Below are 12323 nucleotides of genomic sequence, written 5' to 3'. Positions count from 1 at the left end.
GGATAGGAGGATAAATGTACAAGTATTTTTCAATATTCAAAATTTGCCAATTCTCGCCAAGAACTAATTTGAACTACATTATTATTTGAGGTATTTGTAGATTTGTCTCCTAAACATGTAAAGAACTGTCAATTTCTCCCTTGAACTAATTTTAGCCGATTACACGTAAACTTTTGCAATAGCTACTTTCCCCCTCCAAAATTTACCTTTAGCCAATTTCCCCTAGTGTTAAATTTTAAAAATTTTCATCCAATTTTCCTTTTCTTTTTGCTCCTGTATAGGTATCATGCGAATAGATGGAAAATTTGATGATTTTTTTTTTAAATCTAACATCAAGGTGAAAATTAGCTACTTAAAAAAGTGCAGAACGATAATCAGCCAAAATTATGTTCAAGGAGGAAATTGGCTAATTAAAAAAGTTCAGAAAATAATCAATTAAAATTAAAATTTAGGGAAAAAAATTTAAAACTCAATACAGGTTCGTGGGACGGTCCACAAAAATGCCTTAATATTTTGAAATATGAAAAAACAAATCTCAAAATTTGCCTTCCATATATGGTTTCCTCCATGCGCTGAACATGTATAAAAATGAAAAATAAAAAGTAAAATAGAAGAATAAGCATATAAGGTGGGGGTAAGAATAAAGGGGAAGATTACCATAAAACTTTTACTGCTACTAAACCAACGCAAATCATGTCTTCAACGTATTACCACGACCGCAACGATACAGTTACAAGTGTGTCGATGCCATTTAGTATCACCAAATTTACAAATATTCTTTATATGAGGAATATAGTTTATAACCAACCCCTATATTCTGACGACGACACACTTTTATAACGTAGATATCTAATTCAAAGAGTCAAGATTCCATCTTCTTTACGAGCAGTTTGTATCGTAACTTGCAAGCCCCAACAATTCTGGACCTTCGAGTCGATGGTTGTTCTCAAAGCTACAATGTTGAGACAAAAAGAAAACACAGATACAAATTACTTCATAAAACCACAAGCAAATAACAGCTTGAAATAAACCAAGACAAGAAAACCCTTTTCCTAACACCAGCCAACCTATGTTTCCTTCGCATTGAAACTCAACTTGCTCTTGACCGTACCAAACGCTAAGAAATAAATTGTTTAAACTTCCTACACCGCACAAAAACACAACTTAATTTAGAGTTGCTGAAAAACTCTACGACAGTGTCTAATGAAATTATCTACACTTACTATCTATTAAGAGAACTCTCTTTGTCAACTAGAGTGTAAAAAATCAATTCTACCCTTTTCATTATGGGATAAATTCATCAATAAACATAAAAGATGAAGGGCAACATGGTAATAAAGCAGAACCTCCAGACTATTCTATCTGCACTAACTAGCAACACACCGCATAGCATGTCCACCTAACTCTAGTTTATTTCATAGTGTAGAAAACCTAGCAGTGTGCACTGCCTGAATGAGCTATTTGTGCTTGGCAAAAAGTATTCCAAATTGTATTCCTAGGCACACATATTATACGAGCATAAGATACTATACATATCCCCTTAAATTTCTCATTTGTGCTATATATATATAGCACAAATTCTCTCCAGTCAACTTTATTCTAGTAAAAGCATCTATAACACAGAGTATGGACCCATTTCCTGGTATTTGGTACAATCCTAAGAGACTTGCAATAAATATTCTCTCTTTTTTTCTCATCATGCAGAGAAGCATAAATGCCTTGTTTGGTCCCTAGGATTCGAATGGAATGGATAACCCTCCCAATTAAAGATATTCTGAGGGCACAAGTGAATGGGAAATTCACGGTATCACATACATAACATCAATGCAAACAAGAACAGGAATGCAACCACGCAAACCCCTTTTTTCTTTTTGCCATGAGAAGGCACAAAACCCTTTTCATTTTCTGGTAATTAGGTGTCAAAAAGGAAGCCCTCAAATACTGATAAAACAAAACAGTATTTCCCATGGTTGAAGTTAAGGAGTAATTCCAGTTGGATAACCAAAAAAAAAAGGGTAATGATAACAAAACAAAATGATAAATAATAGAAGGGACCTACTTGTTCAAGGGGATGTGCTCAAATGGTCCACTGGTAGGAATCGTCCCACATAAATTATTGTTTGATACATCCCTGAAAAAAGTGTCAATTTTAAATGAATAACTGTATTTATGAGAGAAAAGATAAAAAGAAAACACAAGAGAATTACCCACATTTGCAGAAAAACAAAGGGATAGAAGAAATGGATTAAGACAAGAAGCACTCACACAACTTTGAGGCTTGAAATACCCGTAAGATCCCTGGGGATTGGCCCAGTTAACCTATTGTCATTGAGACGCCTGCCAAAGCAAAGCAATAATGAGAGAGATGCAACAATTACTGCACCACAAAAATCTAATGATATGAATCTAAATAGGGATTTATTATGTGCACTACAAAATAGTTAACATGCACTCTACTCTCCTGTATATATATTTTTTTTTAATAGGGAGAAAAGTTCAAAATCGCTAAGTCATAAGCCGAGGCATGGAATGTACTGCTACCTGAGGCGTAAGGCTTTCAAGACTTGTAAATGTTATTTCGTAGTTTAGATAACAAATGGAATAAAAATTGCATTTTGGTCATCAATAAAAGGAGAGATTCCAAACTAATAAAACTGACTGTTTCATTAAAAGGAGTAAACCAACATACCCATATGTGTTGCTTTTTAGCATAGAAATGTACTGGAAATAAAAAAACAAAAAAAGCTTTTCTCTTCCTAGTGAGACATCTGAGGTCAGACCATGGATCTATATCAGATCCAAGGAAATCTACTTAATCTAGCCCTGTGGCTGCCTCACCGCCAGCTCTCCAACGTGGTATTGCTTCAGGGCCGGCCGCTCCCACTTGATGAGGAACAGAAGTGGTGGTTTTCATGAATCAACGGTTGTTTTATAAGGATTAAGATTCTTTCCCCGTATAATTAGGATTATATTTAGTTTCCCATTCTATTTTGGATTAGGATTTCTTTCCTATAATAAGCTTACTTTCGTGCATTCTTTAGGTTTAAGGCATTATAAATATTCTTGTAATTCAGTAATCAAGAATAATGAAGAGTCGATGAATAGAAAAGTTTGGTTTTCCAGTAACTGGAATTCTTATCCTGCGACCGGGTTATTTTGGTGTGATGCCAAAATTCTTGGCGACAGGCCAAGAATGGTGTGATGGCCCTGGAGTGATTCCACTTATCCTTTATTGTTGTTTTAATCTAAGTTTTCTTTATTTTGGCTTCCGCTAAACTATCTATATTCCGCTGCCCAACTCTGTCTTACATCACTGCTGGCTTTCCAATAAAAATTGCTAAAGTCAAACGCCTCGTCTATATTTCGTTAGGAGAAGTGCAAAATAACTACTCCAATATAAATATACACATAAATGTATATGTATATAAGGTGAATGATTAGTCCACTAATCTAAGCAACACTCTAGAAATTGCAAAAGGCAACAAATAAAGAACCACTGCTTATTTTCCAATGCTGTACCTTCAACCAGGATCCCAAATAAGTTATTCAGCAATTTTCAAGTAAGGGTTATTAGAAATCAAATCATCCATTTTCAAAATGAAGAAAATAGATTAAGTAAAGCCAAAACAGTAATAATGCGGGCATAATTTAGTGCTTAATCTAATAAACTTACAAAAACACAAGTGATTTCAATTTCCCCAACGACGGAGGAATGGTCCCCGATATGTTGTTGTTATATAAGTCCAAGCTAATGAGGCTCTTCAGGTTACCAAGCTCAGCTGGAATAGTTCCTTGAATGTTATTTTTGTAAAGCTCCCTATATTCAAGGGTGCATGGTTTACCATACAATATGAAAGTATTAATGGGAAGTAAAGAAACATATTTATGTAAAAACAAGGGCACAGATTTCCACACAACCCAGCCCCTCAGCCAAAATACACCCAAGATTGTAACAAGATCAAATACAATTGTACACTTTACTAATAACCAGCAAATAATCCAGGGAAATGAGCAAGGATGAGAAACATACAGATATTGAAGATGCTCAAGCTTTCCTAGTTCAGGTACCAAATGTCCAGAGAGGTTTGAATTACCTAAATCCCTGCCAAAAATATCAAACTCTCAAACTTACAACAGATGAATAATAACTTGGGGAAAAAAAATAAACAATCTGAAGACTATAGTTGCCTCCCTAAAGAATGTACAAATTAAGGCAACCAAATCTCCCACCTGAGTTAGCGTATGAAGTAGCAAAATATTCTTACATCAAATTCAATACAATGATACAACCATTCATTGCAAGAAAGAAACAGACAGCAGATACGTATAAATACCACTGCAGCTAGCAAGTCCAACGCAATAAATCCACAGAAGACGGAAACAATAATGCATGAGGGTACAAATCTCACATTGCCCAGACCAAATAAAACAGAAAACCATTGTACCTCATTTCCAATTTAAAGTTTGCACAGAATAGTTTCTTTGACACGATAAACAATAATAACGGGAACAACAACGTACAATGGAAAAAAAGAAAAACAAAGAAATTTATGAAAAACAAAAATATTAGTTATGAAATGAGAAAAACCGACGCCCTCAACTGAAACTCTTCAATAAACTAAAAGGTCAACTGCAGTATATCTTAATGATCTACATACTGGAACAGGTAGGTAGGTGATTAATCAAGAGCTAAGATAGCAAAAATCTCCACTCACAAAATTGAGAAAAATTGTTTCCCACTATCTAAGATACCATGGCCGAACAGCCTAACTTGCAGCGCTAAGAGATTACTGGCAATGCATTCTGCAGCGGTGGAGCACAAGGCTGATGCATTTTGGAGCGTAATAACCAGATGTGCTCGACAGTTGCGTGATCCTAGAACTTCTTCCGTTCAAACAACACACCGGTGGTGGAACATGACCTTACCATTCCTCCAAATTTTAACCACTAAATTAACTAAATTTGGAGTCCATTTATGTTAACCTCCACACTAAGTGACCAACCAAACTCAACTATTATGGTTCCATTTTTCTTTTCTTTGAAAAAGTGGCTCAAATATATTCGTTAATACCCAAATTACCGTGACAAATAACAAAAACCTAAATAAATTGGAAAACCAATTTGATTAAACATCCAGTCATCACCCAATCTAAAAGCAAATAGCGAACACCATCATCATATCAATCAGAAGAAAAGGAGTACCACAAATCACAAATGTAATATACATCTATGTATATGTATATGTATAGAGAGAGAGAGAGAGAGAGAGAGAGAGAGAGAGAGAGAGAGGGTTTAAGGGATGGTACACTCGGGTAACGCGATTGTCCTGGTTGCAGGTGATGTGAAACCAAGTGCAAGGGTTGACGAGGGTAGGATCCCAGCTCTGGAGCAGGTTATCGGGATCCGACAAGCTCCGCCGGAACGTGTACAAAGCGTCGCCTTCGGAGTTGGCATACACCAGCGGAAGGAGGCATACGCTTAGGGTTAGGGTTAGAGTGAAGAAGAACCTGGATGCCGCCGCCATGGCCAGTGGTTGACGCCGAATCAGCTTCTTCTTCTTCTGTTGGGCTGTAGGGCTTTTCTTTTCCTTCCTTTTTGCCTTGCCTTACTCTGTTTTGCGTTGTCTAGGGGGGAGAGAGGGAGAGAGGTAGCAGAGTCAATGGCTCAAGAGAAGACTCACTTTGGTCTTTTATTGGATTGTACAGATTATTTAGCTTGATAGATTAATTTGTGCATAAGATAATCCAACTACAGGCTGGTTTAGTATTGCTGAAATTATTTTAAAAACAACTTTTTAAAAATGCTGGAGCTAAAATTATATTTGGTAAATGAAAAACAAGTGTTTGTTGTCAAAATACTGGTCTAAAATAGTAGAAAACATAAGCAGCTATATGCCTCTACCCCTACTTCTAAAAACAGCTTCTTCTTTTTCTTTTCTTTTTTTACAGCACAAAACCTCCATACTAATCCTAAATAGTTGGCCATTTAGTGTATTATCGGACTGAAAACCACTATTTAATATCATATTTGATCCTGTAACAAAAAAGAGAATTTCAAACTTTCATTGTGTTTTTTTTCACTTTAATGGTTCTTGTTATGACTAGTTTGGGGTTGGTCAATTTTTTTTCAAAAGCAGCTTCTTTACCACCATCACCGGAACTCGATTGGGTATCATTAGAATTCAATTGGGGTTGTTCATGACTGGATTTGAAAGAGACAAAGGAGGCAGTGGATAAAATTTTAGGTTAAGTTGTCGGATTTGGTCCATAAACAAAAGCTTATTTGATGGCAAAATGACTTTAATGTATTATTTATTTATGTTAATTTAAGGGAGAAGATTTGGTGAAACAGTTGTTATAATTGTTCGATCTCCATTGGCCGCGGAAGAAGACTAGTATTTGTTATAGTTGTTCTAGACTTTCTCGACGAAGATGGAGTCGCTTGTCCTTTTGCGGTTGGTTTGAAAGTAGAGACGAACTAGTCGACCCCAGCGATGAGAGCAGCTCCAGCGTGTGCTGGAGCCCGAGGGATAGGCGAGGGAGCTCGAGCAATCAGGATCATCGTGTGCTGGAGAAGGAGCCCAAGCAGGCTCGGGGGAGAGGTCTGTGGAGAGTTGCCAGCCCGAGAGTCTAGAGTGGGTTTGATGCAAGGCTGATGTCGCCCTTACGTTAGTCATGTTTTTTCTTTTGTTTTGCGTCAGTCGCTGGTGCCCGCGTGCGCAACTTCGTCAGTGACCGTTGGAGGCCACATGGCACCTCGGCGTCCGTTGGATCTCAACGGTTATTTGTTTTATACCGTTGGATTTCCAACGGTAATAATAATTTTAAAACCTTATTTAATTGCAACCGTTGGATCTAAGATCAACGGTCCACATTATTCACCTTTATAAATTAAAAAAAAAACAGTTTAAAAATCAGAAATCTTACCGTTGTGCCACGTGGCACAATCTGGAGTGTTGGAATTCAATTTTTTTTAATCCAACAACAGAGATTAATTAGGTGAATAAAAATTTAAAAAAATGTAAAAAATTAATAAAAATCAGAAGAAAAAAAATTTGAAAAATTTAAAAAAAAATTGATTTTACTTTTCTATAAATACCTTCTCATTATCTTCGACCTTACACCACAATTTCATATTTTCTCAACTACTTTCAACCATATTCCTATTTTTCTATCAAAGTTTCAATCCAATTTTTTTCCAACAAAATGACTAATGATGCATGTACGAATTGGACGCTTCTTAAAGATGTTGCATTGTGTACTAGCTGGGTTGAAGTTACTCATGATTCGCTTACGGGTAATGAGATGCAATTGCGAGAAATGTGAAGTCTTATTCATACCAATTATCTTGAGAAAATGTGTGGGAAAAGAACCAAAGAATTGATGTCCAGTCATTGGAAATTACTTAGCCAATCGTTTAGTACGTGGAGAGACACCTTGGCACAAGCTAGTGGTAATATTTGAAGTGGGGAAAATTTATCGGATCAGGTAACAATATATTATTTATTTGTTTGTCTTATTTATTTGTCAGCTACTTTGATTATAATTATTTGTTTGTATTATTTATTTGTTACCTACTTTCATTATAATTATTTCTTCTCCCGCGTTGTGTAGGAACTTCAAGCACAAGCTTGGTATAATGCCAAAACCAAAAGGAAAAACAAACCATTCAACCTATGGGAATGTTTGAATATTGTCAAAGATTGTCCTAAATTCAGAGTCGTGCCTGTCGGTCCAGAAGTTTTTATGAATAGAACCCTTCTACACTCTACACCCGATCATGCCTCGCATGTTCATGAAGATGACGCAGAAGAAGTGCCCGAAATGCCCCCCATCGAACAAGCGTCTGGGTTGACCTGTTATCCAATTAGGCCTCAAGGTAAGAAGACTTCAAAGAAAGGGAGTGCTTCCAAGAATGATTATGCAAAATATATGGAAGAACTTGCTCGCCAAAGTGAATTGACTTTGGCGTGGGAAATGGTGAAATTTGAGGTTGATAAGGCTAGAGAGGAGATAAAAGTTACAGTTGTTGAGAGTGCATTTCAAGCTAATGAGAGAGAAAGAGAGCTACTTAGGCAAGAAAGGAAACATGTTAGAGAAGAAAGAATGGCTCAATGAGATCGTGAAATTATGAACACGCCTTTAGAAGGGAAGTCTTCAAATTCTAAATATTTTTGGAAGTCGGAGAAATTGGACGTGGTGCGAAGAAGGCGTGCAAGAGAAGCGAGAGCAAAAGGAGATGGTCCTAGCACGACAAGAGAAGATCATCCTAGCACCACAAATTGGTTAAGTGATGATGAATAAAGTACTTTTTGTAATCAGAGCCCATAATTTTCCAATCACTTTGGGTTGTAATTTCTTATTTATTGAATAGAGTACTTTATGTTGTTTCCAATTTATTGATTTTAGTACTTTATTTAAACTAAGAGTATATTTATTTAATTTGGTAATTTATTTATACTAAGAGAATCTTTATTCAAAAGGCATTTAAACACATCAAATAAAATTACATAAACATACCAGATAAAAAAAAACTCACTAAATGAACTAAAAAAAACACACCACATAAAATTAAATAAAAACACCAAATAAAAACAAACATTAAATGAACTTAAGTATCTTTAGCTTGTTTCAATTCCAACTGGTGCTCTATCAAGTCAATTTGTCTGGCATTGTGTATATATGGCCTTTGAAGTGCAGTATATCGTTGAATAAGCCTATCATTGTAACGTCCATCCCTTTCTAATAGCTCGTGTTGTACGGGTTCTTCAATGGCATCATGAGCACAATATATTTGTGTTTTGGAATTGTTCATTGTGTCTGGCTCATATTCATCAACGACATCATAATCGTACTCATCTACCACAATCATGCTGTGAAGAATGATGCACGTCATCATGATGGATCGAAGGGACTCTACATCAAACATTTTGGCAGCACCCCTCTTGACAACTTGCAAAGTGTTTTTCCTTTGCACTTCGTGGACGTGGCACTGTTTTGACAAACGATGACCACTTTAGGTAAATGTCGTCTGCTAGGTAGTATGCCCCGTCGTACTTATGTCCGTTGACCTAGTATGTGACTTTTGGTGACTTTCCTTGCAGGACCTCGTTGAACATTGGGGATTGGGCAAGGACATTGAGGTCATTTTGAGCTCTCGGAACCCCGAAAAAGGCGTGCCAAATCCATGTATCAAAATATGCCACCGCCTTCAAAATGATACTTTTTTTATCCTTTTCTATTGATCGGATCATATTTATATATATTTTTACTTCAAATTCACTCGTCTTTTCTTGGTTAGTTCCTTATATTTTTGAGCTATTTACGTTATTTTTGTGTTTATAGGATTTGTTATGCAAAGAAAATAAAAATAGCACAAATGAGTTTTAAATAATAAATTCGTCGAAAATTGCTTTAGTCGTTCTCATTCTGTCATGGGTTATTGGTAGAATTATGTCACGGATTATAGGTCGAACTTGTCCTTACAAAACTAAAGGTGTTCAAGGGCTTATATATTATGCTTAGATATTCTACCTTCTTAATGCGGCTCTATTTCTTCAATGTTTCGCGTTTATGTATTTGGAATGAAAGTTGGGCTTCTAGGGAAAGATCCTATTGTTTTGAATTATCTAGTAGTTTGTTATTTGCAGTTGAGTTTTATACAATCATGTTTTAGGAATTCCTGTTCTATATGGAAGGTATCCCGCCAGAGAGTTTATGCATGCTTCTTGGCCACAGTCACAATTCACAAGAAACTATGGAGCAAGTACCACCATTCCTCTCTTTAGCAGATCATTTTCATCAAAAGTGGAACACGGGTGGACCACTAGAAAAATCATGGAATGGCAAAAACAAAAGAAAAGAAAGAAGTTGATGGGAGACACGGACAGCACAAGCAGAGAAAGAAGAATAAGAAAATAAAGAAGTGGGAGACATGGAGTAATGGAGAAGAATAAAAAAGGAAATATAAGGGAGTGGAAGGCAGCAAACAGGAAAGAGGGAAGGAAGGAGGAAATAAACAGGGAGATGTGAGAGAGACTGACAGCGAGGTCAGGCGCGCAGAAAGGAAGTCAGAGAGGACTGCGCAGCGAGAGGTCAGGGTGGAACGAAGCTGCGGGGAGAGAGGAGAGGTCACAGACCAGAAAGAAAAGAAATATAAAATATAAATAAAAGAATAAAAGTCAGAGGTAGAGTGAGGGAGCTGCCCTTGGCAGCGGGTGAGAGATCAGACATACTGACTGGACAGAATGAGTATGCTGCCTTTGGCAGCATGAGAGAGCAGTGCGCACGGATTGGAAGCAGATCACAGAGGCACGGACGCAGCAGATCTTCTTTTCTTGGTTTTATCTTCTCAAACCCATGTTTTACTTTTGGTTTAATTTGATAATAATGTGTAACTAAATTTATTTTGGCTAGAGGTTAATTCAAAGCCATGAATATATTTGTAATATGAATTGATTACCTTCAGTTGTGATTTCTGAGTTGTGATTTAATTTGCTTAACTGCTTGATTGATAGCTTATTTTTGTATGTCGATTAAGAATGCATACTTAATTTACATGCATGAATTTGACGCTAGAATATAAGGGAGTTTCACCTAATCGTTATGAACTTATATTCACAAGTAGTGAAGGTTGCTAGTCACAATCACGTTAAGTAAATTCTTGGCATAAGTTTCATGCAAATCATAGTAACGAGTGCCTCGTCAATGCTTATGTTTTTCATAGAACTTAATGATTCTTGCTTGTATCTCTATTATGCAATTCATGTAGAGAACTTGTAGGGAATGTTTTGGGTTGTCGTATGCAATCATCCAACCCAATAACTTGTGGAAAAACTGAGGGTTAATTAGTGCAATTCACGGTTAATTTGGGGCGTTGAGATTTACAATTTATTGAAAGAACAACTGAAAATCAATTTAGGTTGCATATGTGTCATGTGTGGAGAAGAACCCTCTAGCTAGTCCGTCACCTATCCTTTCACCTTAATTCATGCTTTTGTCAATTCTGTAATTTATTTAAGTTTAATTTACTTCTCGTCAAAACCAAACCCTCCCCCCCCCATTATTAAATTATATTATTTAGTTAGTTTTCATTGTTGTTAGTCTTTTAATTCAATTTCCGTCCATTTCAGTTCCTAGTGTCTAAATTGATTGTTTTCATTATGTTGAGTCATTCTAAGTGTGTTTCGAGTTATTAGAGTTTTTAGCCTAGTTTTGTGTCCTTGAGTCTTGTTTAATATTTTTAAATTAATTTAGAATAGATTAGCAATCCCTCCTAATCCCCGGCCTAGAACGATACCCTACTTACATACTTTACTACAATTGTCAAAAAGAGGGTTTAATTTGTGTGTCAAGTAATTCTCACACCATCTATCCCCATAAGGGCCTTACCATGCACTTGGACAATTTTTCCAGGTCCAGTGCATACAGTCGATAGTTCCAATCATCCCAGAAAAACCTCGCATCTCGCCCTTCTTTAGAAGCCTTTGCAAGTCCATCTCAGTAGGTCTCCGAAGTTACTCTACGGTGTATATAGATTTGATTGCTCCGCAAAACCTCATTAGGGATTCAAGAATGGTTTGTTTCCCCATCCTCCCTATCTCGTCTACTTGGTCTGCAGATGCTCCATATGCAAGCATCCGCAAGGCAACAATAATTTTTACTCAGGTAAGAGACTCATAGCACCAAAAGCATCTTTCTTTTGCATAAAATAAGAATCATGGTTGCAAACAGCATCCATGATTTTGTTGAACAAATGTCGTTCCATTCTAAAACGACTAAAGTACGTATTAGGGAATGTACTGTTAAGGACAAAATAATCATCCAAGAGATTCGTACCTCATTGTTGCTTACTTCTATCAAGGTTTGCGGAACTGCTGGGCCTGCAGATCTAAGCCATAACTTGGATGACTCGACGGGAATGTGAGGTTCTGACCTTTCTTGCATCGTCATCTCTCCATTTACGCTCCTCATCATCTTCCATCTCATTTTGGGCCACCTAGAGATTGAACATTCATTCTGATTGGTTAAACAATTATTCCTTTTGCTGATCGATTTCCCACATCATCCTTGAAGAATAAGACATTGTAAGAAGGAAGCAGAAACTATGAATAATGATAGAGATCTTGAGATAATTGGTGTGAGATTTCTGAAGATGGATAGTGGATTATATGGAGGATTAAAAAATGATTAGGTTGTAGATAATGTCATGTGACATGCCATCATTCATTAAAAATCTGACCGAAATATATCCTCAATGATGGTAAACAGATTGTCACACGTGCCGCGACGTAATTGGTTAAAAATCTTATCGAAAATCTATCC

At 36.5% G+C, this 12323-nt stretch overlaps 1 protein-coding gene across 2 annotated transcripts; it reads right to left on the bottom strand.

Moving 5' to 3' along the window:
* Nucleotides 1-641: 641 nt before the first annotated feature.
* Nucleotides 642-5932, bottom strand: LOC103448153 (leucine-rich repeat protein 1). 2 transcript variants are annotated; one of them, XR_003766874.2, is made up of 7 exons: nucleotides 5307-5678; nucleotides 4031-4102; nucleotides 3674-3817; nucleotides 2266-2337; nucleotides 2060-2131; nucleotides 1068-1142; nucleotides 642-952 (listed from the first exon to the last, which is right to left on the bottom strand). XR_003766874.2 is itself a non-coding variant. In XM_008387406.3 (6 exons), the coding sequence occupies exons 1-6, from the start codon at nucleotides 5522-5524 to the stop codon at nucleotides 880-882; spliced, it is 651 nt and encodes a 216-aa protein (XP_008385628.2). In that variant the 5' UTR covers nucleotides 5525-5932; the 3' UTR covers nucleotides 642-879. The 2 variants fall into 2 exon arrangements, 1 of the variants encoding a protein (XP_008385628.2); XM_008387406.3 differs by lacking the exon at nucleotides 1068-1142 and having other exon boundaries at nucleotides 5307-5932.
* Nucleotides 5933-12323: the final 6391 nt, after the last annotated feature.

The sequence above is a fragment of the Malus domestica genome, chromosome 11 (genome assembly GCF_042453785.1).
Source record: "Malus domestica chromosome 11, GDT2T_hap1".
Taxonomy (NCBI): domain Eukaryota; kingdom Viridiplantae; phylum Streptophyta; class Magnoliopsida; order Rosales; family Rosaceae; genus Malus; species Malus domestica.
The sequence above is the reverse complement of the archived record's forward strand: the minus strand, read 5'-3'. Positions and strand labels throughout refer to the sequence as shown.

What these genes read in the sequence shown, in the direction of transcription:
- LOC103448153 (XM_008387406.3), bottom strand. Translation starts at nt 5,524, where the DNA reads ATGGCGGCGGCATCCAGGTTCTTCTTCACTCTAACCCTAACCCTAAGC. An exon ending in GACAATCGCGTTACCCGAGT is followed by an intron (nt 4,103 to 5,306) that starts GTACCATCCCTT and finishes TATTTTTGGCAG; the next exon opens with GGATTTAGGTAATTCAAACC. An exon ending in ATTTCAAGCCTCAAAGTTGT is followed by an intron (nt 2,132 to 2,265) that starts GTGAGTGCTTCT and finishes CACTTTTTTCAG; the next exon opens with GGATGTATCAAACAATAATT.